At 30.6% G+C, this 16,320-nt stretch overlaps 1 protein-coding gene across 2 annotated transcripts in view; it reads left to right on the forward strand.

Moving 5' to 3' along the window:
• LOC107437109 (EBF transcription factor knot) overlaps window positions 1–16,320 on the forward strand; it is a 220,687-nt gene that overhangs the window by 185,759 nt on the left and 18,608 nt on the right. For both annotated transcript variants that reach the window (XM_071187401.1, XM_071187402.1), the window contains exon 8: window positions 14,221–14,338. In XM_071187401.1, the coding sequence (XP_071043502.1) occupies window positions 14,221–14,338 (118 nt within the window). The remainder of the gene's footprint in view (window positions 1–14,220; window positions 14,339–16,320) is intronic.

A 16,320-nucleotide genomic window follows, 5' to 3' on the forward strand; every position in this document is an offset into this window, starting at 1 on the left:
AGAATTTTTTTTAATACTGTTTTACTATCATTTGATGTTTAAAAATTTTTGTTTCTAATACTCATGTTCTTACATATACTTATGCACTGAATTTGCAGAAATGCTTCAAAATATTCCTACCTTTATTTCCCCAGCTAAGTTTTATCTTCTCTTTTAAAAGTATCAGCAAAAAAAACAAGAAAAATATTGAAAATTTAAACTTTGCTACCTTTCAAAAAAATATTTTGAATCTAGTTTCAGTCGTTTTTTCAAAAAAATATTTGCTTTGTAACATTATATAAAATATATGTAGCTATAAATTTATAATCTAAAAAGTATATTGCATAACATAGAAAATCTTTTTACATAGAAACATAGAAAATCTTTTAAGCATAAAAAGAATGAGTATCTTTCTAATAAAGACAATATTTCTAAAAGACTCAAATAAATTTAAAAAAAACCTACATTAGTCTTAGTAAATGCCATAAAATAAATTATTATTAACACTCATTTAAAGAAAAAATAATAATTCAAAAAAAAGCCGCGGAGCATATGTCTGAAATTCTGAATATTGAGGGAAACGAAACGAAATTCACGGCTTATATTTTCATCCTTTTCCCCGTAGTTATTACGTAGACTATCATTCAATATCTAGAACTAGTTTCCTTCCTATTTTCTTGTATTTTACTGAAGGGCGAAATAAAATATAAAAAAAGGAGAGAGAGCGAACATTCGAAAATATCGTCAGGCTTCAAATCAAGTTCTAGAACAGATCGTGAAAAGGGAATATTCCGTAGCAAAGCATTGAGACGTGCGTATAGTATTTTCAGAGTCTAAGATACGATATTTTCTCCCTTTTGGACTACAAGATAAAATATATAGATGTATATATCTATCTATCCATATATCTATATATAAAGTAGCATTGAAAAAGATTCTGACAGAAACTGGAAAGAAAAAGGCCGTCCTGTATTATTCAGCGTAGCACTCTTGTTCTTGCGTCAGGCCCAAAACAAGCAAGCTCTTGCATATTTTAGAAAGCTAAGAGTTTTCCACTGTCAACGTAGTGGCGTGTTTTGCATGCAAGATCATTTTCTTTCCCCCTAAAACTTGCATTTCCTGTGTCTTTCGTTGAACTAGAGTAAAAACGAATTGTGCTTTGACCTTTGTAGGCTGTTATTCACAGAGAAGTTAGGGGGTGCGAGATATATTTCCTGCACTTGAGGAAAATTTTACTTCGATTTCTGTGACAAAATCGCTTTTTGCTGCATTTTTTTTAAACCCCTTTCCCTATCACGAGAAAGATTTCGGCCCGGTTTTACACATTCTTGAGCTTCCGTAATTTCATACTCCACTCCAATTTTAGAAAAATGTCTACAATGCCGTGTTTTCATTCGAATTGAACTTATTCGGAGTTACCCAATGGAATATTGATGTTGGATATATAGAAGAAAGTGTGGATGCATTGCGGTTGGGTAGGTTTTAAGAGAACTTTTTTTTTATTTTGTTTCTACCACGTTTTTTGATTTTTGGTAAAGTTTGCAGATATCAAACTTTCTGAAAGTAGGTGGGAGTGTGTTTTTTCTTTCAAATAAAAGTTTCGGCTCGTAAAGTGAAAGTGTTTGATACTTTTTCCCTCCATTGTTTTAGAAAAAGATAAAACTACATCTGCAGTGCAAACAATTTCATTAAACTAATGCAGAGAGCATCCTTTATTATACTAATAATTGTATTTAAAAAGTTAGTTAAAAATTTAATAAAATTGAAACTGTTGTAGCAACATTGTGATACTTACACTTTCAGAAGAAATTACGTTAAGCCATAATATTGTGCAAATTCGCGACAACCTTAATAGCGAGTTTAATTGAAATAAGCTAATGTTCAAAGTGAACCATAGCATCACAAAATCACGTTTAAGAAGTATGATGATTAGGTTCAACTTAGGATACTAAGGTCAAATTAAATTATACTTTCTTTTCCGTTTTCCTTAATCCTTTTATTTTTGCGCTAGATTTCGTTTTAACCACCTTTTGTCACTCAAGTTTGGGGACATAGGATAATCATTTCCAGCCATTTTTAACCATTTGTGCCATTTAACTTCACATTCACACAAACCAATATAGAAGTTTATGACACTGAAGACATTTTTTTGTCAGAAAAAAAGAAAACAAGCATAATGAAATAAATTTAAGCTAATTTTTAAACATTGTTTATAAAATTTCTAAAATTTGCATTATTTGAAATTTTATTTAAATAGCGAAGTAATAAAATAAATCTATTGAGCTTGTTAGAATTGTTTTAAATTTTATCCAAAGTTATTTTTAAGAAAATGTATCGATTACAAAGATGAAGAGAAAACCTCGCTTTTATTTTATAACCCTCCTTTTCTCAGTTATTCTTTTTGTCTTTTGTAAATACTCTTTTATTGATATTTTTTCTTTTTTTTTCTTAAATTACGAACAATCGACCAAAAAAATTATAATTTTTTTTCTTGCGGTCTTCATCCAATTATACTATCACAGAATTATTTTTTTTCACATTTTAAGAAAGTAGTTTTACACGTCTTAGAAAGATTATATTAAGCAGTTTCTTATAGTTATGAGTTTTGCTTCTTAATTTTTATAAAACGGATTTATTTTGCATAAAAGCCTTAATAAAGCTTTATATTCAAATTAAACAACTAAATGTTTTGTTTCATTTAATAACAATTATCTAGGAAGCAAAGAATAACAGTTAATGATTTGTGATGTTTAATAAAGCATTTGAGTTTAAAAAATATTTCAAATTTAAAATCGTTCAAATTTTAGTTTTCCTTATACTTCATATTTTTATGAAGAAGTAAAGTTTTCGATTGAAAAATATATTATGCAGGATATATTTTGAATGATAATAAATAAAAAAAGTATTTCTATGGAAGCCGAATTTTTAAATTAACATTGAAATGACGGTTCGTTCTAATAATCATTTTTTATGTATACGATCCGAAATATTTTATGATTTTTACAATAAGTTTCTCTCAAGCATTTCGTTATAAATCTAGATGTATTAGTTGTTTAAAGAAGTTGGTAGTTGTGAAAGTTGCTTTCAAAATAGGTGTTAAAAAGTATAATAAAGCTTATGAAATTACAAGATCGATTTTTCTTTAAGGTGATTTAAAATCATAATAATATTAGCTTTTAAGCCACTCAGAATTACATATAACTATAGCGAAGTAAAAAATACTAATTATTTTTTGTCAACTTTCTTTAAACCATTTCAATTAATTAGTTTATTTAAAGGGAAACAGAACTCATATTTACTCGAAACAGATCCTATAAGGAGCTATTGTTTAAAATGTTTATTTATTCCGAATTAAACTAATTGAAACTAAATGATATAAAGATATTGACTTATGATTATTAGCATCGCATATAACTTTAATCGGTTCTTCACATAAGCCGTGGAGCATAGACCGAAAAACGATACTAACATATATTACATTACAAAACTTTAGATTGGAGGATATAATGGTAGTAAAGAGCTGTTTGTATCCAGAAAAAATTAATATAACTGATAGTAACACCGGTTCAAATCTATTTTGTTTTGTGGGGAGTAAAGTTGTTGTTGTTCATTTATATCGCACTAGAGCTGCACAATGGGCTATTGGCGACGGTCTGGGAAACATCCCTGAGGATGATCCGAAGACATGCCATCACAATTTTGATCCTCTGCCGAGGGGATGGCACCCACGCTTCGGTAGTCCGACGACCTGCACGCGAAGTCGAGCACTTTACGGTAGCACAGTTTAACGAGGACCAATACCGCACACCCTCGGTCCCTACGCAGACTGATCCAAGTGGTCACCCACCCGCACACTGACCGCAGCCAGTGATGCTTGACTTTGGTGATCTGATGGGAACCGTGTTGTGGGGAGTAAAATATCCCTGACTACCAAGATTTATTAAACAGTTATACAGGACTGATTCTTACCTGGAAAAAAGTAAATAGCATTGGTTAGTTTAAAATTAAAAAGAAAAGCTAGAACTTAATTTTTAAAGAAATTTAAAAACATATTTTGCTCCTAATTTTTCTTTTTACTGGGTAGTAAATAGCCTGGTAGTAACCACTCGGTCTCCGCAGCAAGCTGTCCAAAAACCTAATTATCGAATCCGATTTTAACATTTTTAGGTTTTGAAGCGCAAGAGAGCAATAGATTAGAGTGAATCAAATTACTTAACTACAATAAAAGAAAGAGCAATCCAAATTTTAAAAAGAAAAAAAAAATTAAAATAAATTTGAAAATCATTTGATTTTCAATTTTTCCTCTGAGAAGAGAACTTCGGGCCCATTAGAAGTGTTAAGTGATAAATAAATAGATACATATAGTATTTTTGGGTTTTAATTTTGAAAAAAAAAGAAGCATTATCAACATCAAAATTGTAAGTTAGTTCACTGTAATTTTTATTCAGTTCTATCTGCTTAGTGAGAAATTGAGCCATTATTATTCTTTTTCGTACAGATTCCTTGTTTTTAAAGCCATTTTTAGGTAGTACTGTGCTTACCTCGCACAAAAATCGGTTCATTCCCTTATGGTCAATAAGATAGTAATATGATGAAAATTTACGGCATTTTTAATAAGATGTCAAATTGAAAAGTATTTTAGCTGAAGATGTAAGCAATTAATCAAGTTATCAAGTAATTAGGTACCATAATATGATTCAGATTGGTACCCTATTAATATTGTCGCATATTTAAACGATGTAATGGTCAAACGACATCGTGTTAAGCTCCAAATTTTATAACAGATTATTTCAAACATTATAACAGACTATTTCAAACATAAAATATACGATAAAAAAAAAAAAAAACATTTTTTGAATATTTTGTAAGATAAAAAATTTTTCCTAAATACAAACCCCATTTCCTTCTATAGACGACCTCAAAATGATAATAACAAAAATACTTTTGTGAGCAAGTACATTCAGCTAAAATAAAAAAGAAAGAGAGAAGAAAAAAAATGATAGAGAGAAGGATAAAAAAGAAAGCGGAACTGCAAATGGACGAGGCTTATAGCCTCCTACTCTTTCATGAACGGTTGTTTTTCCCAGGGGACCGCCTACCAGGGGTGGGGCATCATCTAAAGAGGAGGAGAAATTCCCTGCCCGCGAGCATTTCACGGCTTGACTACGAGTTAATGTGGCGGTATAGCATTTCGTGAGAGGCATAGCAAGATTTTCACGCTGTTTTCTTCAAATATTGTCCAATATTCGCATTTTAGTTGTACGTGACACTGTTGGTAGCATCATTTAAGGAATGTCAATTGATACTGTCTACCAAAATAGCACTACCAAAACTGTCTTAACATTTGACAGTTTTGATGGACAATAACCGTGAAAGATTTTTTTTTTCTTTTTCAAGAATGGAACATTTTAGCAAGAAGATAGTCATTTACACAGGGTTGGAGCTTTCACCACAAACGGTTAAGAACACCTTTTAACTTCGAGAAGAGAAAGAGGAAAATGAGTTTTTATATCGTAACACAATATATTTTGTTTTGCACTTCAAAAACGCTTAAGATGATTTATGGTTCATTAAAATTTTTTGTTTTAGATATATTCGTGGAACAATGATATATGGTTCTTCTATTGTTACATTTTAAAGCTACATTAATGTTTTATATTCTTTTAAGTTATTCTTTATTTTGCGTTACGAGATAGGTAAAGTAGCAAAGGGTGTTGCGTAATGACTACCTTTAATGCATGTTTTTAGAATCTTTGTTGAAAGTGAAGTTTAAAAAAATGCACATTATGGCCGCAATGTAAGCGAGTAAGAACAATAAAGCTACTGAGCTGAAGAAGGTGAGACGAACATTAATATCTGTTTAGTCACCGGTAAACATTGAAGGTGATTATTAGAAATACTTTCCAAGCGTCGTAAGGCAAACAAACTGGTTTACATATTTTTCATCCCTCCTTCCTCACTAGAGTTTTTACAGATTGCGACAGTATTTTTTTAGTATTTATTTGTGACTCCCAATGAGCATATCTTATTTTACTTCATTTTTGAAAAGGATTTTATAAATAAATATTAAATTTTATCTTACAATAAGATTGTACAGATTAAGACAAACTCTTAAAATAGACCAATGCGGCGAACCGGGTTCGAATCCCAGTCGATACGAATTCCGCATCCGACTTGCAGCGACCACAGTGATGACGTGAAATATCCTCAGTGGTAGATGGATCATAGGTCAGAGTCCTCTTGCCGTCAGCATAACCGTGGGAGGTTTTTGTGGTCTTTCTTCCCATGTTACGCAAATGCTGGTTAGTTCCATCAAAAAGTCCTCCACGAAAGCAAAATTTCTCCCAATACTTCATCCAGGAGTTCCCTTGTCTTTTGGATTGGATTCAAAATTGCAAAGCTACGAAGTTGATCATTGATAGTCGTAAACCCAAAAATTGGGTCGGCTGTTCAACGACAGTTATAATAAGTATAATAAATATAAGTTTTATAATTTAGGAAATATGAGGATTAATAAATATCAGTTTTGAAATATAGGAAATAATTTAGCTACTAATCTAATTTGTTTTTTCTATATCAATGTAAGCTCCTCAAACATCTCGTAGAACTGAAAATCGATCAGAAAAAGGAGCATTTATGTTATCAATCTTACGTCATATTATTATTAAACATAGGTGTATAATATTTTTAAACCATTTACTGACTTGTATTAAGGGGATACTTCATTAAAAAATAAAATAGCTCCCTACTCTGTTATAGGGTAACTTCCTGGCCCAATAAATATGACTGGTTTCTTTCATTGGGCCAGTGGCACTTATTTTTCAAATATTTATTTATTATGTTCATGTCTAAGGGTATGGGTGGTAGAGAAGATAATTAATACATTAACACGTACAAGTAAAACTGCTTAAATTGACGCCAAAATAGATAAGAAGAAAAAAAAAAAAAAGAAACCACGTAAGTTTATGTAATCAATAAAAAAATTGGCGAATTACGCTCATGTATTCCATATTTTTTTTTAATGCATTCGAAAGTAAGAGATGGAATTTATTCGTACAAAAATACACTATAAATAATAATATTTGAAAAAAAAGTTTACGAAATACTTTACTATTTAATCTGGTTCAAGTAAAAGAACTTAAATTAGAGACTTTAGTGTTGTTTATTACGAAAAAACACGTAGCTTAGTTAAGTGAGTGGTCTTCATATATTTTAAAGATTTAGCTTTAAATCGAAGCATTTTCGGTAAATGCCACGAAGGTAAAGACCTTGGTGTGAAGGGCTTTTAAAGAAGTATCACATCTTAGACCAACATCAAAAGAGAAATAATAACGCTTTGGTCGACGTGTAATCCCATGGTACCGATTACGATACATAAAAAAGAAAAAGAAGACTATGTTTTCACATTAGACTTATTTAACAGGATAAAAGAAAAGTTTAACAGGATAAAAACATCTTTAAAAAAGATCTCTAACAGAGCTCATTTCTTTCATCCGAAAGATTTTCATGTCCAGCTTCGTTTTAATCTTCATAAAAAATATCGTTATCTTTTCCTCTCTGTGTGGTTCTTATCAAATGTAATGATATTTAATAGGCATCTTATTTATATCACGTTACGGGGAATATGATATACATTTTAGGACTTCAAAGGAGTCTCGTCATTAAGGGAGATTTTGTTACTAATTAATCATTAAAGAATTTTCAGGTTTTTTTTTTTTTTTTTTGNTTTTTTTTTTTTTTTAAATATATATATATATATATATTTAGAATTGTGTTATTACGAGAAATGATGGAACGGTGTCGTTGTAATTTAGTATCTTGTTTGAACAACCCCCTCCCAAATAATCTTTCTCGCTCTTCTTAGGGATGAAATTTTTTTTTGGCGCAGCTCATAGATGTGTTTTTTTAGAAAATTCCCACGAGGTAATAACAATAGACGCAATAAGTTATTTTCACACGGATGCAATTCTTCTTTTTTTATTTTTGTACTAATATTTTTGACACTATTGCTTTCCGTACATGTTTTTTTTTTTTTAAATTTTTTAATTTTTTGTTTATTTATTTTTTTAAAAAAAGAACTTAACACAAGGTGAAACTGACAAGGAAGTTAATTATTTTTATACGAATGCATTTCTTTCTTTCTTTTTTTTATATTAAAAATTTTGAAACTATTGATTACTGTTGATGTGTTCACACAACACAAGGTGAAACCAACAGACGAATTAAGCTGATTATTTTCATACGGATTTTTTTTTTCAATCGTTGACTATTTTAAAATACAATTTTTGGCACTATTACTTTCCATAAATTTTTTTTTCGTTCTAAATTCAAACATTAAGCAATACCACGTGACGAATCTAGTTGAATAATTTTATACGGATGTCTTTATTTCTTACATTACCTTATTTTGAAGATAAATTTTGACAATTTTAATTCCCGTAGTTATTAAGTAAGTATTATTATTCTTTTGCAAAGAAAAGCCAATAGACGAATTAATTTGACACTTTTAATGCTTTTTTATTTATTTCGTTATGTTTCAAAAAGAAAAAAGTATTATTATAAAGAAGTATATAGCTGTAGTGGCTTAAATAACCTTTAACCTTTTGGGAGCTTTCACCTCCCAATGAGACGAAACAGGTTCGAATCCCAGCGGCTGCTGATTGATACTGATTCTGTTCTCCAGGCTTATACCAACCACCACGCTGATGTAAAATATTCTCAGTAGTATACAGATCATGTGTTAGAATGCTTTAAAAACAAAACATCTTTTAAAAATTAGCAAATTTTTAATGCAATTTTAGAAAAACTCAACGGTTCTTTTTAGATAGTAAGTATTGCTTTTATAGTTGTTATCTAGAGTTGTAAGACATTTTTAAGTAGTGAAAGTGGAAGTTTGAAAACTTAAAATTCAGTTATTAATTTTTTAAACATTTTAAAAACAGTAAAACGAGTCTCTAGGGGTTGTGAAATTCTACAAATCAGCACAAACTAAGAATATTGTGACTATTTTTCTCCAAACAATACACTGGTACAATACTATATACTTCGTTTTTATTTTCATTCACTTGATTATTATTAGAAAATTTAAACCAATCAACTTACTGCACGAGCATTTAAATATTTTAAATTTCTCCATAATTGCACAATTTTTTTTAAATGAAGTAAATGTTTAGGATATAATTCGTTTATTTTAAAAATTCTAAAAATCTTAAATTTGCTTAAATTTCTATTTAGTTTTAAAGAATTATGAGCTCAAACGTTGAGAAAATCTAATTGCTACAGTAAGTTATATTCACGCAAATTTTTATTTATTTTAACGAGCTCAATTAGACTACATGTTTTCTTTTAAGAAACTTAAAAGTATCGAAGACGTAGCATAAACATTTAATTATTTTAAACGTATTTATTTCATTTGTTCAAGTAAAATGTCTATACAAAATAATTTGTTCACTTTAAAACTTCTTAAAAACTGAAACTATTTAAAATTTACATTTAGTTATGCGGAATAATTCATGCTTAAATTGTGAAAATAGGCAATCATGAAGATTCTTTTCATTTTAAAGAGAAGAAAAAGAGTTTCGCGTATTATGTTAATGACTTTCTTTAATTAACTATAAAACAAGTCTTTAAAAATACTTTAAGTAAATTAAGTGTAAATTAAAACCCCTCAAAACTAGTTGTATCATTTATTTGTAATTTGTAAGAGCATTTTTCCTTTTTAGAAACCATAACAATTAGGAAAACATGCTATGAAAGTAAACATTACATTTATTATGTAGTGGTTCATTTCATTTTTACCACACCAATTACAAATAATCATTAGAAATCCTGCATCAATTAAATTTAATACATGTAGTTAAATTAACCTTTTAAAACATTTTCTCTTCATAGAAATAACGCATTGACCTATATCGCCAATTTAAAAGCAGAAACAAAAGGGTAGAATAATAAAACCACATAAACGGTTGTACGCCTAGGGGGAAATTCGCATCACTTTTTCTTTACGAATTTTTATAAGAATATCCAATAAAACTTGGCGAGAGTATAAGCGAGAGTAACGAATGACCGTGTAATTTGTAACCGCCAATTAATTGCGAAACTGAGGGTAGGGTTGAGAAGATAAAAAAAGAAAGCTCAGTTAATGCGAGGGAGTTGATTCGAATGGGTTTTGCTTCTCGAAGTTTATGAGTGGTGGTGTTTCTTCGCTAGCTAAAACCCCGTATCTTTATTATGTCCTGCAGCAGACGAGGAACTAACAAACCTTAAAAACCTGGAGGTTTCGTACTGGGTGAGAACCTCCAGGTTTTAATACCTCTGATAACGCTTGAAAGCGAGGCCGGATGATTATTGCCTATCATATTATTATTGCTTTAACTCTCTTCCTCTCTGGGCAAGAGGAAATGCAATTTAGTTTAATTCATTAACAAATTTCGCTCTCCCCATGCGCTCTAGAGTAAGAGAATAATTGGCTGGCGCAAATAAGACACCAGAGGCTAACAGGAACACTAGAGTAGAGGGGTTAATCCTGGAGGGCATTAAAAGCCCCTCTACACAAGTAAAGGGTAAAACTGAAAACGAAGGGGGGAATTGAAAGACATGAATGAGCAAACACAGTGCCTTCAGGACAGGTAAACAGATCTCTTTGAAAACCTTACTCTTCGCAAGTATAATTTCACCACAGACAAATTAATTTGCCCAATATGTAAATAGTCACCAGCGGTCATATCCTTTTATTCCCAATTGTATCTTCTTTACCGAGTATCTATGTATATTAACAATGAGAAAGAAATTTACTATAGCAGCAACTAAGATTTGGACTGTTTTGTTCTAGTAATTGAATAATTTATTTCAGAAATATGTTTAGCAGAGAGCACACTTTATTTTCCATTTGGAGAATTTGAAAAAATTAATTGTGGATTTCTATTTGATAATAACCAAAATTGTGATTTTGATGGAAATTATATATTACAATAATGGAAAACTCACTTGACCGTTGAACCAGTACCTTAAACCGTAATGCTGTATAAGTTTACTATGACCTTAATGAGGGGTTAAATCAGATCATGTTTAAGCTCAAGTTGAATATTATATTACAGTATACTAATCGAATTTGACAAGTATGATAATAGGACTCAACTTGGCATCATATTATTATGGTTGCAGCAAATTTGAAAGGTGTAATGATTCAGTACGCTCCAAAATTTCTAACAAAAATCAAGATATTATTATTACTATACTAATGATACTGTTATAATTGTGAAATATTGATATTATTATTATAGTACCATTTTTATAGTAAAGATACTATAAGTCATAATTATTAGTCATATATTATTAGTCATAATTAAAATATCGTTATTACGGTATCATTATTCTCGTAACATTTCTACAGTAATGATACTATGATATTGTAACATTAATCTAAATTATGACTTTTGTTAAACTTAGTTCGTTTAAGTATAAAGCCGTCGTTGAGCAACCGACCTAATATAGAGTTTACGACTACCAAGGTTCAACTCCGCAGTCTTGTAATTTTGAACCCAATACAGAAGAGAAGGGTACTGATCCAGGATTTTTTATATTCCATAAAAAAATGCATATAAAAAAAATAAGTTCACATTTTAGACAATAAGTTCACCTCAATTACTTTTCAATTTTGCCTTGTAATACGATGCAACGACTGTTGTGTTTGACTTAAAAGCACTCATTACGACATAACTTGTTTACATAACAAAAATAAGTTATAACTTATTTACATAACATAAATAAGTTATATCATAATTCTCTTATTTGACATACATATTCTAATCTGTATTCAAATTGATGATCCGTTGTTATATAAAAAATTTTATTAGTTCCTTAAGCATTCGTGAAATAATTTTTTTTTAAATTAAAAAGACTTCGAAAAAATTTAAAATTCAAATATCTAAATCAACCATCAATTTTTGAAAAATATCCAGGCAGGCTTTTCTTTGACGGCAAATATAAGCGCATCTTTTTAAAAAAAGGACTCGTTTCAGTCAAATACCGCTCATTGTCGTCTTCATATCGTACTTCGGAGACAAGAAAGTTCAACGAAAACATAAACAGAAAAAATAAAATTCCGGAAGAAAAAAAATAGGGTATAGAATAAAAATGTGGACCCAATAGAAAGCAAATTATTCATAACCAGTCTTTTGAAGTACAATTCCCCCGGGGTAAGGTAACGCATTTATCCAACTTGTTTCTTATTTGAATTTTTGCTTGAGAATTTTTTATTTTTATTTGCCACCTCCACCTTCAAGAATTTTTTATTCTTTTTTCGAAAGGCAAGGTCGAGTGCGTGCCTAATGGAATGGAAACAAATTGGAAGTGAGTGATTTGGCCGCTAAAGCGCGCCCTCAAAACTCATGCTACCTAACTACGTTGAAATCTTAAACCTTTTTCCTGCAGCGTTTTTGAAAGACTGCGACTTTGTAGCACACCGCATCACCACCCCCGCTTAATATGATGCAAGCATCTTTTCTCTTCTTTCTCTTAGGATATTTTTGTTGTTTTCTCTCTCTTTCCCTCTTCACATTTTATCCCTTTCACCTAGCCTTTTTGTCGAGCCCACGGCCCCTTTATTTTTACCCTACAATGATTTTTTTTCCCTGATTTTTTTTTTTTAATACTTACTCCTTCTGCTGTTTCTCCCCCTCCTTGAAGACTTTTTTTTCCCCATTCGATACCTTGTCCTTAACACATTCTCCTACCTACGCTCGATAACTTTCTCTCTTTTTGCTTCTTTTTTCCCTTGTTTTTACCATTCTCGAAGATTCACTTCCACCCATTCAAGCCGAGAGATGAGTGTTAAATTCAAAATCGATTTTTTTTCCTTAACAGAATGAAGTCAAATGAGCCAATAACGTAAGGGAAAAAAAAGGAAAGATTTAAGTTTTTGTATTTTTATTTTAGAGTAATATACAAAAGAAATAAATCATAATGCATTTTACCGATTTAAATGTGTAAGTGACAATTTGGGAACAAGTATCTGATGTATTACGGTATACACAATGAAAACCGTAAAAGCATTTCAATTATTGTTGAAAGAAATACTTTTCTTGAATATTTCTCCCGGCTATTGCGTGAGTTGTAAGACAAGGAACATTTCTCTTAATTTAACTATTTGACTGTAAATCAAATATGTCGATTTAAAATTTAGTATTCAACTTAAAAATAAAAATATAAATTTATGACGAAAAATCATTGATAAAGCATTGCTTGTCTTCAAGCATCCTCTCTTTAGACTACAAGGAATAAATAAATTCATATACACAATAGTTAATAAAAAAACTTAATTAACTTTTTCTCACCAGAAAATTTCATAAAAGAAAATGCTGTTACTTTTTGTTAATTACCAATTTTATAAATATTAAGTTCAAGCAATGTTAGAACATACGTCGTAATGATTTTTATAATGTACTCTTATACAATGTGCACCGCAAGCAAAATTAAAATATTGTTAAAATTTTATTCATACACAATAAGACTTGCACCATAAATGATACCAAGATAATGTAAGATATTAAAATTAGGGGAACGAAAAACATTTTTGGTTTAAAATTTCTGGTTATAAGCCGGAGGTCATGGGTTCGATCCTGGAAGTTGACTTAAGAAACGGTGTTAGTCTAAATCCGTCAGACTGTTAAGGAGTAAGAACAGAGAGATATCAGCTAGAACGTTCATCAAACTACATTCAAAATTAAATGTTTTCCTATCACCTTTTGCTGACGACCGTTAGCATGATGAAGCTATTCTGGTCCACTTATTGCACCCACCGAAAGCAAAATGTTAAACTAAAAATTCCAGTTTCGAAAAAAAGTTATAGTAAAAACAGGAAAAGTTAGAGTATTAACTTGGACTGCGTGCTCGTGTAATTATGTAAAATATCAGATTTTATTGCTTCATTTTTTTTTTCTTTCTTTCTTTCTTTTTTTTTTTTTTTTTTTTTTTTTTTTTTTTGCTGTTGAAGGAACGTTCTTTTGTTTTCCTGGATTTATAACATTGCATTATAGATAAACTATTTTACAAATTTGATATTTTAAAGCTATGTATTCGATTGAAAATGTTATTTTGCAATGTGCCTGTAAACCTAAAACCAATAAAAAATATGTATTTCAAATTTAGCAAACTAAGTTTGAATAAGCGACGCTGGGTAACGTTTCTCAAATTTGTAAAAAAAAAAGAAGAGATTTTTCAGTCTTTTTTCTTTTTTTTCAGGTCGTCATATCAACACAAGTTAGTGTGGATGGTCCTTTATTAGCTGTTTCTGATCCTATGTTTGTACACAATAATTCTAAACACGGAAGAAGAACAAAAAGACTCGATCCAACAGAAGGTAAAAGAAAAGAACATTTCTATTTTAAAAAGATTTACAGAATGTGTTGATCACTTAAAATTTGAATGATAATAAAACGCAATTAACACTTTTTGTCAATAATACCCAGAGTATGTGTTTACTGGAAAATCAATGAATGTACAATGATCTAATGGTTGGATATTTGCGTTCAGGGACATAATGGTTCAGAGGGAAAAAAATACTACTTTTTTTAAATTCAATTTCTCAGAAACTAACTATTCGACCGATTTTACTCAAATTTCATATTTTGCCGTGTAAAATTGTATTCCTTAAAATGCTTTAAAAATTTGTATACCTTACAATTCAAACTTTTTTTTCAACTATACTAAATGAAATAATAAATATTTACTGAAAACTGTTTTTTGTATGGTATTATTTTGGGATAAACGAATTTTATAATTTTGTACAAAATCTTTATATTCGTTTAAAAAGTTCTCGAGATATGATGAAATACGCAAAAAGTATAATTAACATTAAGGGATCATAAATTTGGACCGCATTCCTATATTTTGGGTGTCAGAAATCCGAATCCGACGAAAAGAAGTATGTTTATTCAGAGAAAGTTCGCTTTTGTATCTGATTTCGTAACTGAAAATATCATCTGCACTAATTAATTAGCATATTTCACAACCTCTAACCATTATGATTGAGTCCTAAAGCGTGAAGATTCGTTCATTAGATAAAAGTTATTAATGGTGGTCCATTATGTTTGAGTACTGTATATTATAAACATTTAAACTATTTTAGATTTAAGAGCTATTTTACGATAGAAATACTACCTTTTCCTTTTTTATAAAACTGTATTCATATTAGTTTTAGTAGTAGCATTCTTAAAATCCAGATTGAGAAAATGTTTTCGCTGATCGACATTCAGCCAAGTCTAGATTTTGCCGTTAAAACTTTAGTATCTGCAATGCAAACTTTGGAAAACGGCTTTTAGCAACTTATTCCAAAAATGCAACAGGCTTTTGAGTTTACGAATGCTATGGATTATTGTAAACATTGATCCAGATAACAGTAATCCCACTGGATAGTTGGTAGACATGGAGAGATGTTGTGACAGTAAGAAACTACAATTGTATAAATACTTTTAAAATAAATGCTCGAAATGCGTCCATTTTTAAAGTTCAAACAAGGAAAAACGGGTCATATGTGATCAAAGGGTATAGAAATATAAAGACTGGGGAATTTACATTTTCAGATTGAGAGTAAGAAGAGCATATAAATATGCTGTGTGTACAGTTGAGAGCGCATGCAAAATAGTGCTTGAAATACAAACTTTAAAGCTGAATGCGTATTCCGATTGATCAAACAGGGGCCCAACGACATCCTGCATATGGCTAGGATTTCCATCAAATATAGCCATTTCGCCCTTTCCCTACTATATTATCTATTCAGAGGAATCTTTGCACAGATGCACGTAGCAGATGAGCCAGAAAGGGGTAGACTCTTCGGATGGTAAACATCATCTTGCTCTTGAGATTCAAGACTCCGTAGGTCAAAAAGAAAAAAAAGGAAAAATTTCTTCTAGATTTGCTCCCTGATACGGCAGATTTGAAAAATGGCAACAACTAAAAAATGGAACTCTCCGGGAAAAAAGGCATTTTTGGATGAGGGAGGGAATGAAGTTCTACCCGGGTCGGTTCTATCCCATCATCTTGCCCCCAGGCCCTGTGCCCTGACGGTCTTCCTCCTCTGGGACTTCAGGCTTTGATTAATCGAGTCCGACTCATCTTTGTACAGCCCTTCAGACATTCAATCACTCGTATTGACCCAGGTCCATTGCTTCACCTCCTACACCTCACTTCCTTCCTGCTACTTCTTGGTAGTTTGCTTCTGCTATTTTCAAAGAAAAGAAGATTGTCTAAGGAAAAATGCTAGTGTTCATTTCTCTGACCTCTTCATCTTTCAAGCATTCAGATTGATAGATTTTGTATCATTTGTGTTTATATATATATATA

The sequence above is a fragment of the Parasteatoda tepidariorum genome, chromosome X1, assembly GCF_043381705.1.
Source record: "Parasteatoda tepidariorum isolate YZ-2023 chromosome X1, CAS_Ptep_4.0, whole genome shotgun sequence".
Lineage (NCBI taxonomy): Eukaryota > Metazoa > Arthropoda > Arachnida > Araneae > Theridiidae > Parasteatoda > Parasteatoda tepidariorum.